General features: G+C 31.2%; 1 protein-coding gene across 22 annotated transcripts in view; it reads right to left on the reverse strand.

Moving 5' to 3' along the window:
* Zasp52 (Z band alternatively spliced PDZ-motif protein 52) overlaps positions 1 to 4700 on the reverse strand; it is a 74499-nt gene extending 69799 nt beyond the window's left edge. For 15 of the 22 annotated variants that reach the window (XM_080168124.1, XM_080168129.1, XM_080168123.1 and 12 more), the window contains exon 1: positions 4270 to 4698. In XM_080168124.1, coding sequence (XP_080024250.1) covers positions 4270 to 4374 — 105 coding nt within the window. In that variant the 5' untranslated portion in view covers positions 4375 to 4698. Of the gene's footprint in view, positions 1 to 987; positions 1067 to 4269 lie in introns of those variants that run through there. The other 7 variants (XM_080168132.1, XM_080168133.1, XM_080168131.1 and 4 more) reach the window with 3 other exon arrangements.
* Between the last annotated feature and the right edge of the window lie 6740 nt (positions 4701 to 11440).

Here is an 11440-nt window from a genome sequence, read left to right on the forward strand (position 1 = left end):
AATTTTGCAAGCTAGAATGCTCAGGAGAAAAACAAAACAAGACGAATGGAGTAAAAAAAGAGGTATTACAAAATTTAATATTTCTTGTAATTTTAGTCAAAAATCATGAAAAGCACAACAAAAGTATTGTCAAAGATTTCATTTATGACAATAAAATGTTTTAATATTATACAGTTTTTTGGTATATTCCCTCAAACAAACGAGTGAAGCTTAAAAAACTCCCCTCCCCATATAATGAAAAGAACTTTTTAATCCTTTAGATTTGTAGCACTACTAAATTTTAATGCAAGGTATGTAGGATTAATGTTAAAGCTATTTCTTTACTCTTTTCTTCTGAAGTCATTCAAATTAAGATTTAAGCATTTTCTTTTTGTTAAAATATTAATCATTACAGGACTAAGATAGAATGTATGAAATTTGTAACGCAGTAATGACTACACTGAAATCTGTAATAGATAGTTCAGATAATAGTGTTAAAATCATCCAATTCCTTTAAACCCCTAATAATTTCAAGAAAGAGGTGAATTTTATTGAGTCTTAGCCTAATATTATGTATATTTTTTTTGTCAAAAGCGCTAGTGGGGGGGGGGGGGGGGCGGTTTTTAATGGTCGAGTAGCAGATTTAGGGTAAAGCCACTCATTGTATAGTCCTAGAATTATAAATTATTTTCTTACTTGCTAAGCATTACTTTTTTGGAAGTTTTCATGCTCGTTTTAATTTCCTTTAATCATATAAATTTTATGATATTTATAACACGGAAAAAGTTATGTAATATTGTAAAAATATGCAACTGATTTTATTATTTATAGTTCCAGAAAACTTATTTTATGTTTCCAATTTAAAAAATATAAAAAGATTTGCAATTTTTATAAAATAAAACATTTCATATCCCTTTTTTAACAGCCAAAGGCTAAAATACGCTAAAATTGTCTTTTATTTTATCCTTAATTCATAATTTATATGTCATTGTAAAAGTAAAAATATACCTCTAAAATCTTTTCAAATAACAGAAATTTTCACAATAATTAATTTAAAAACACTTGTTGAATACTAAGTACTAACACAACTAATCAAAATTTTTAACATGATACAATTATGAAGAACAACACTTAAACAATATATAATTGTACATTATGTTTTGTGAAAATTTTTTAAAACCATCTTTAACAAACGTTTCATCAGGCACTTATCCTAAGAGATAAGGCAATAAACGATAAATTGATATAAAACCCCAATGATGATAAACAAAATTACACCTTCTGTAGAATAAAACTAGAGGGTGATAAATTTGTAAACTACTAGTTTAAAATCACACAATCAAAATTGTTTAATGTTTTTGCGCCAATGAATATAAAACTTTGGGCACCTGAATTCAATGACTCTTCCCTCTCTAAATAAGTTTTCTTTTTATGTCTAGAAAAATCATAATTTCTAAAAAAAAATTGTGAATGAAAGATAAATTGTACAATACTTTAGTGTTTGATATTGTTCTTTGATATATCAATTTATAGAGAGGTGTTTTTCCATATTGGATACATTAAACATGGACCTATATAATACAAACCTATCAAAATATTATATTTTATAATTCTCCATCTTTTAAATTTTTTGAATTTGTGTACATTTTTTTTGTCTTAATATACATATAAACTTATCTTACTCTATAGTATATCTGTAAACACTTAAATTATGTTCATTTTCAATGATTTATTGGCATTTAACTATCTTTCTTACTTTGTTTACTATCTCATTGCATGAATCTTTCTTTCTACATGGTTATTTTGGCTTTGATTTGTCCTAAAATAAAAAATACCCAAATAAAAAATATGTGTCTATTCTAATATGTACATGTAAAATTACAATATAGTACCTACAATGATATAGGTATATAGATACATATATGCGTAATATAATATGTATGTGAGATAGGTAGTTAGGCATATAAAGGCTTGTTTGTATCGAAGCTACTCTTCAATGTGGAGTTGTTCGATTTTTGATATGCTTATGCACAAATGACGTCAAAGAAATTATCGCTCTTCCTTATATGGCTTTAGCTTGTTTTTTTCTTTAACTCCTTAATCTAAAGCATGTATGGCCGTAATGGTATTTGGGTTTAGATTAAATCTTATTAATGCTAATTCTATTTTTTTTTGTTTTCGCACAAATGGAATGTTATCATTCTTGTTACGAAATTGAAACAAAATTGATAAAGAACGTTAATTTATTAGGCGTATTTCATTTCATATATAAATTCATCTAAAATATTGGATTTCAAAATTTACAATTTTCCAGTTATATCCTAACAATTAAAATTCGTTACCCTCCCTAGGAGATATGCCCCCCCAGAAAAATTTACATAAATAAATATGTGGTACCTCTAATGGGACAAAGCCTCTATAATTGTTTAATCACATCTTTATCAAATAAAACAAGAATGACAACATCCATAAAAGCGAATCTTTTAAACAGTAGGACAAACGGACATTAACACTTGTATAGTGTCTGAACTGAATAATCATAATATAAAAGTATAAGAGTCGAAGCAAAATTGTAAGTAAATTTGTTGAAAAACTGCTTAATACAGGATAATGTTTATGGACATACTTACATTTTTAGGACTTGATTATAGAGTTGCTTCGCTTATAATATTGTTCTTTGTTGTCTCAGAAGTCAATATAAAAAAAATCAGATCAATTGGATAATTAGATCACTTAAAAATTTGTTGTTGAAAAAATAGAAAAATCAACATGTTTAAAATGGACGTACGGACATTCTTGTAATAATTATAGAGTTGCTACGCTTTCTAAATCGTACCTAACTACTACAGGAATCACCATGCAAAGTTTGAAATCGATAGAACAATTCTAACATGTCTAAATTAACGAATAAAAGCTATCTGTCTCGGACGGTCGGACCGACCCTAATCATAGAAAAGCTTCGCTTTTAAAAATCACTGACTAATCGACAGACAAACACACCAATTACATCTAACAAGTAACACACAAGAATATTCGCGGACAAAACGAGGTGTAGAGTAACTTCACAACAAGCAAATGAAAACACAAAAGCTGCATTTTTTTGTAGATTAAAATATATAGGTTTGAAATTTCATTACATTTTTATGCGTTTTTTTGTAAATTCGAATGAAAATGAAATGCATCAGTTTTTTGACGGGTGTTGAAAAAATTATTTATGTAGGTACTAGTTTACTTTTAGTAGTAGGAGGTTTGTTTGTCAAGTGGTCTATCTGTTGTATTGCTTGCCTATATATCTCTTATCTTATATGTTAAAACTAGAAGCTTCTGGTGTATATTTAAGCATATGAAGGGAAGCTGTTTTTAAATATAGCATAATTGTATAAATAAAAATATCCAATAACCCCAATAATAGATTAGGTTTAGATCAATTTATCTATCCTTTTCCTACTGCTGTTTCCCTGAATATTTCAAAAAAAGTTGCGTGACTTTTCAATAAAAATTTGCATTGAAAAAATATGCAAAACACATTTATGTATATTTTAATTTTAGTTTGTAGTATAAATAATTTAGTCTTCTATTGACAGTGATTAAAAGGTTACAGAGTATTCGATACTTTGAAATATCTATAATACAAAGTAGAACGATGTCTGTCTGTCCGTCTGTCCGTCTGTCCGTCTGTCCGTCTGTCCGTCTGTCTGTCTGTCCCTTAAGATCTCGGTAACCACTGAACCGATCGGATTCTACTCTTCAGGGTATCTACCTATTGGTCCTGTGGTGGTTTTAAGCTATTTTCTCGGGGGGTGGGACACCCCCAACCCCCCAAAAAACCAAAAAATCCCCCCCCCCATTTTTTTTTTTTTTTTTTTTTTTTTTTGAAAGAGATTTCCATGGTCCTTTACGATTTTCGCAATAATTTTTTTTTATCACCTCTTGGGGCAAAGCCCCTAGAGGCTAGGGGCGAAGCCGCTAGTATATTTATATAAAGACAAAGATTTGTTGGAGGGTTGGAGGTAACGGTGGATGGTGATGTCTATGTTTTTAATTATATTTTCAGGGTTACCATACATCCCCCCCCCTAAAAAAAACAAGATTAAAATAAAATCAGAAACAACAATAAGTATGTAATAATACCCCACCCAATTTTTGGATTAAAATTTAAATTTTTATGGGGGTAGTAAAATCTAATGTAATATGATTTTTTTGGGGTGAAAGTTGTAAGACATGTTGAAAACTTACAGACTACTACAATATATTTACATAGAAGCTTCACTTCTAAAAATGACTACTTACCCTTTGGATGAGCAAAGGGGTGCCAAAGTCAGTTCCACCCTGGAGCCTGAACCCCCAGGGGCTTGCATCCATGCGGGCAAGCTGAAGGTCAACCACCTGCGCCATTTTATTTATCACTTTTTTAACTGATTCTGATATTTTTTGATGGTTATTTTTTTGTTTTTGTTAATTGTAAAGATGTGTTTTTGAAGAAGCGTAGCTTTTAACAAACCTTTTTTGGCCAATATTGTTAGTTGCTTGTCAATACACTAGTTGCTTCGCCCCTAGTCGCTAGGAAAAGGTGTAGAAGGTCTAAGAAGATAGCTAATAATTCACCCAAAGATATTTTTAACGCTTCTTTATAAAGATTTTTAGTTTCAGATAAAATATGAAGAAAAAAACGTTTAAAAGAGACAACCAACAATTCAACACCAGTAGAGTAGCTACGATACAAAATAAGACTTCATGTAAAACATGAAATATAAACGAAAACACCCAAAACGCATTTTAAAGTTTTTTCCGCCGAAGTAAATACGTAATGGATGGAGAAAGCTGATTTTTAATCTCTCAAAACCCGGGTTTATGTGAATGAGTAAGAATTTTTAACATGTAAATGGAAAAGGTATAGAATCATATAGAATAACAGGACAGACATGGATTATTTAACGCTCTTTTTCCAACATATGATATTTTAGTTTAATATCATATTCAATTTTAGGCAATATATGTTGTCAAAAATAGTCAATAAATAAGAAAACTGCAATACATTAATAGATAATGATATGTTATTTCTTGGATTCTTTACCAGATTTTCATGTTCTCTAATAAAGTGAAACTTGCAGCGGGCTAAAATGCCCAAATCTCCCTCTTAAATTAAACATGGTGATAAATTAGACTTATAGGGATAGAATACATCTAAAAATTATATTAGTAATGTATTTTGTACTACAACACTTTATGTACTTTTAAAACTTTCTTAGTTAGTAAGAACTGATTAACATTGTTATATAGAGATGCTACGCTCACAAAACTAAAGGGATAATGTATGTTTTTACTTCTGCACATTAAGCTCACAACTATTGCTTTGCTCTCTTTTTTTCACCTAAACCCAAACTGACTGTTCGTTCATCGCACAGGAGAAATATCCTCTATTCGCTCATTGCAGTGATAGGGGAATAGGTATTCCACTATGGCTTCAAAACCGATTAATGTCCGCAGGATTAGAACCGGATCTCAGCCGAACTGAAAAAAAAAATGATATATAGCTTAGTATTACAGACAATTTTACACGAATATTAAAATACTATACTGACTTTAATCTTATAATTTTTTATAATTTCAATATTTGCGAAAAGCTGTCCATAACACGATGCCATAAATGATTATTCTAGTAAGATTTTGGTATTATTCTCTTAGAATTTTTTTTTCAATATTGAAAATTTGAGTACCCCCCCTCCCCCCCGACAGCGAACTATGAACTCTGGCCGCAGCGCTCGGCTCCCTAGCCTGCCTAGCCGCAGCGCTCGGCCCCCTTGCCTGCCTAGCCGCAGCGCTCGGCCCCCTTGCCTGCCTAGCCGCAGCGATCGGCCCCCTTGCCTGCCTAGCCACAGCGCTCGGCCCCCTTGCCTGCCTAGCCGCAGCGCTCGGCTCCCTAGCCTAAAACCTAACCTAACCTAAAATAGTTGTTCGTCGGTAGTCGGGGGGGGGGGTAAAAAATTGAAAAAAAATTGAGAAAAAAATTTTCTAAGAGGATAACGCCAAGATTTTTATTATCTGAAGTAAAGATCTCGATACTTTACAGGGAAGCTTGATGAATGTATTTGAATGATTTTCCTAACTTCTCCTGTTTTCCCTATGGCTAAGAGCAAAGGAACTAGTTGAAATAATATTTTTAGGACAATTATTGAAATGCTATTATTCAAATATGTATAATTTAATCTTGGTATTAAATGACATTAGAAATCCAACCCCCATCCCCCATCACAAAGAAATATAAATCTAATTTTCAGATTTCAAATTCCATTGGAAATCTTAAGCAAAATTAGTAAAAAATCTCTCTTTTCATATCCTTTTTCCCTGATTCTACGATCTCCACCTGATTTTTGTGTTTATACAATTATGCAACACTTTTCCCGTAAAAAAAACACATTATATCTCTTAGGATTGGCGAACTCCATGAAATGGCAAAATAAAAGGTGAAGTTTTAGAGATCTAAAGGGACACACATGAAAATTAATAATGAGACCTGAATAACAATAATTTGAGAGTAACTTCTTATAACAAACATTCTTAACAGCAAAAAAACTATTTTGGATTTAAGGTGTTTTTGAGGAACTCCCATTACTACGAATCAGGGGGGAATCCTAAGGGTGTAAACACAGGAGCAAAAACAGGAGTATTGAGGAGTCGTGGGAGGATATCACAAGGGGGAAATGTTAAAGGTGTAAAAAGAGAGCTTAGAGGGTTCAAAATTTTAAGGAGTAAAAGCGAATATATTAGGAGGGTGAATATTAAGAATGGTAAAAAGGGTGGGGGAGCAAAAAATGAGTCATTTCACTGGCTAAGGAGATATAGGACAGGGGAGAAGAACAGGTACGTCTATGATTTTAGTAGCGTAGCAACTCTACAAATCATAGTTTATGCGGACAAACGTAGCACAGTAGAAAAGGCAAGATGACAGAATCTTTAATTCTAAGTCTATTGTTTAATTTCAAAAATTGAAAAATATGAATTAGACATTTATTAGTAAAAGTTAATATATATAGTTTACAAGCAGAGTTGTACATAGGGATTTGCCAGGGGGGGGGGAGCGATTGCAAGGCAATTGGCAAATTTTGACAACCCCCCTCAAACCATTAAGTCGATGGGGTGTACTGTTTTCCCTACTACACCCTTAGCTGCTTTAAAGGGAGCGTATTGGGATGGAGGGGGGGGGGGGGGTATAGACACTTGACAATAAAACTTTTGGAGGGTATATAGAGTATAGACTAGGGTTGGGCCGGATATCCGGTGTGGCCGGATATCCGGCCATTTTCAATATCCGGCCGGATACCGGATATTGAAACTATCCGGCCGGATATCCGGCTCTATAATTTTTTATACTTTACACCAACAATCTCTGCTTTTTAAAATCCTAAATGGCTATAATTTTCTTATTATTGAAGCTAGAAGAACATTTTTCTGAATAAGTTTAACTTTATGTAAATTTATATAAGATTTCTGAAGAAATTTTTTTTTTACTACTTTAATATCTGGTAATTTGGCCGGTTATCCGGCCGGATATCCGGTAATTTGGCCGGATAACCGGATATTTGCCGGATATCCGGCGTTGGCCGGATATCCGGCCGGTTACCGGATATCCGGCATTTGAAATCAGCCGGATATCCGGTATCCGGTATCCGGCCAAAAAAGTATCCGGCCCAACCCTAGTATAGACCCCACTTAATTTTGCCAAAAGGAGGATGCACGCCTCCGTTTACAAGCCTGCTAACAATAGTAATAAGGCAGGAAATTATTCTTCTAAAATACTTTTTTCCCTCTAATTTATAATATATTAAGTGATAAGTATGCATTGTATCAACATTAATCATTAAAAAAATTAGTTTGTGTGATTACTCATCGCATTTTTTTTGGGTGGATATTGCTGACTGTCTATCTAAATTTTAGATCTATCTATTCATCTATCAATCTATCTATCTAACAGCCGTTCTATCTATCTATCTTATTGTCAAAACTTATTTAGGAATAATACTTTTAGAGGATATAACTGCTAAATGTCTATTTAAATTGTATAAATAATACTTATCTTACTAATCAGTGGCTGATACAGGATTTTGCTAAGGGGTGTTTTTATTGAAGGGTTTTAAAATTGGAAAGACAAACCTTCCCAATTTGTCTAACCACTGAGTCGATAATTTCTCTATTTCAGTCAAGCTTCGCATAGGTCCCGGGAAGGTTTAATGCTGTTTTACTGCACTCAATCACATAGATAGCAAGGGGAAGGGGCATAGCCGCTAGTGCTAAATTATTTTATATTCTGTAAGTGATTGCACAAATGTACATCTAAGTCATTATTTGAACTACAAAATCTCAAATGTGGATGGTTGGGATTTTTCTACTCCACCCAAAATTGTATAAAGGAGTATAAAAAATAAAATGGTGTATAAAATGTCTCAAAAAACGCGCGGCTAAAGCTATCTTACACAACAAAAACACACTTCTTAGTAGAAAATATATTTCGTTTTATTCAAGCCTTCTCAATAAGATATATAAGTTTGAAAGAATTTTAATGTTAGAAAGAGATTTGAAATCTGCATCAAATTTTAAGGATTTTTTATAAAAATTTTTGTATGATTCTTTATCTAAAAGCGGAAATACAATTTAAGTTAATTAATTTTAACATCTGTGATTTGTGGATTGAAAATTATCTGCGTTCTGATTGGAGAAGCTTAAGTGTCGCTCATCATTCAACCAATTAGAGCACAGGTAGTTTCCAATCCACCTATTCTATCAGTCAAAATTTTTGAACTTAAAGGGCGAATATAGGTTCGATATGATATGAGCTAATATCAAAGGTGCCATTACATACTTTTAGAATATCTATGCCAAATTTAAAAATTCAAAAAAATCCTTAAGTAGATTTTGCAATTTTCTGTTTCAATTGAACATATAATAAATCAGATTGCCGACAAAATCGTTTATTTTAGCCCTTTACAAGACTTTTTTTGACTATTTTGCTTATGTTTGATTGACTATTACATTGGCACGCATCTTAAATGATAATTTAAATGTTTATTATTTTAGATTATATACTATTTTATTTAATTTTTAAAAAGCGTAAAAATAATTTGCGTAGAAGGGCATCAGGACTATTGACTAGGGTAAATAATACGTCTTAAAGTTTATTTTCTGTACAAAATTCATTGATTAATTCTGGATGAAATAAACACCCTTAAGTTCGCATTTTCAACACACACACACACGGCCACAAAAAAAAACAGGGATTTGAAATCATTCTTCCTCCAAGAAAATTTTATCGATTATTTATTTTTGATTTTTTACATTATTTGATGTTTTTTTAACTTTTAAATAATTTACTTTATGAAGGTAGAAGGAGGGTATATTTACCCCTGATTAATGTTTCCACGTTATTACGACTATCATTTAACAAAAGCTTTTTAATTCAATCTTGCCACTAAGCCTTGTGTGATGCTAGGGTGTTTGAGTTCTTAGGGAACCACACTAATTACATAATATTGTCTTCAGATTGACAGGTTTTAAGCTATAAACAGACTTATACAATTGGATATGTCAATATCTTTAAGTTATTTATAATCTATGGAATTGCACTGTTTTTTTGAGCCCATATCATATTCAACCTATATTCGTCCTTTAAATTGTATTTCCGCTTTTAGATAAAGAATTATACAAAAAAACGAATTTTATAAAAAAAAATCCTTAAAATTTGATGCAGATTTCAAATCTCCCTCTAACATTAAAATTCCGTCCAACCTATATATAATCCTACTTCTCAATACTAATCGTTAGAGAGTTTCTGTTTATAAAATGTAAAAAAATCACATGATTTCTATTCAAAAAAGTTGAAGTTTCCTCCACAAAATTCAGTTAATTATAATTGGCATTGGAAGATGCACAAAGATACCATATTTTGGAGTAACTGTGTTATTATTGAATACCAGAGAGAGAGGGTCAATGGTCTGTTTATTAAACTGGTCCTCAAACTTCAATAAGAACTTTTTTTATTCGTTAGCCTAACAAGTTTGGGGAATTTTGATTGGTTGATTCATTAGGTTGAGTATTCAAACGTTTCAACCACTAATTTTATTGTATAAAAGGACAATTATATGTATGACCGTTTGGGATGTACATCTATTTATCGGCAATTGTCTTATCCCTTTAGATCCCTGATTGATTACCTTTTCAAATGCGTTGCTTAAGTCATAATTTCAAACGAGCTAAGCAATGATATATTTCAAATATTGAATCATCAAAAGACGACAATTAAAGGAATCTTTACATTTTTATGAATGTTCTGATATCCTATCATAACTCTCTCCTTTTTGCTTCACATATTTCAAATAACGTGCAATTTTTTTATCAAATAGATAGCAGCACTATCTATTTATACTTTTTAATTTATCAACTTATATTATATTCATTATATAACCAGAGTTTTGGGTTTCTGTTTATATCTAGGCTGCTTGTTTAATTTCTAAGATATTCCTTTTTGAGTTTATGAGATTTTGTTATTATTTGGTTTTGTTTTTTACAGTAACTTAATTATATTTGACATTTCTTGAAAAAGACCAAGCAAATATATTTTTTAATAATCTTGTAAAAAAAACTTGTTTTTGGTTATCTAATACAAATTTCTTAACTTTTTCTAGCTTTGCTAATAGGATATCAGAAAATTGAAAAATTACATTTATGTCTTTTTTGTTACTCATAATAAAATTATTCATAGAAATCACAATATTTTAAACTCGCAGTTTAGCTTTTTTTTAAAAAGCACAAAGGCAAGATTAGAAAGATAGGGAAAATTGCCTTTAAAGAAATGATTTCAAATATTTGAATAAAAATAATGTCAACCAACCCTACTTAACATAATATTTATTTAATATCAAAAGTGTCATAAGGGAAGAATATGTTTCTAGGGATGCTACGCAATTATAAAGGTAATTGTTTAAAGGTTTTAGTTGGATTTACCAGCCATCAATTATTGTTTCTTGATTAATAAGTCTCCGCAAACCAGTCGTAACCTCTTTGGAAAATACATGGATATAGATATAAATATATATAAATTGTAGATAAATCAGGGATAGAGGAGGCATTGTATTGTTAATTATACTATTATAAAAAGCGTTCACTCATTCAAAGCTTTGGTCAGTGCAATTAAATCTTGATTGGATTGTTCAAACTAGTGGTTTTCAATTTTTTCCGCCAATAACTCTAATCATTTATTGTCAATTGTCCTATCCCTTAAACAGTCTGAGAAAACCGCATATTATTATTACAGCACAAACACATTTTCTTGACAATTTTTATTTTTTTCTACTGTTTCCCTATCCCTCATAGTTATAATAAAAGCATGGTGATAAAAAGTATGTCAGAATAGTTATATGTCGAATTGTACCATAGACAGGTTTCTGCGGATAGTAAAACGTTAAATTAT

This window comes from Acartia tonsa, chromosome 7 (genome assembly GCF_053477335.1).
Source record: "Acartia tonsa isolate MP-2025a chromosome 7, ASM5347733v1, whole genome shotgun sequence".
In the NCBI taxonomy this organism is placed as follows: domain Eukaryota; kingdom Metazoa; phylum Arthropoda; class Copepoda; order Calanoida; family Acartiidae; genus Acartia; species Acartia tonsa.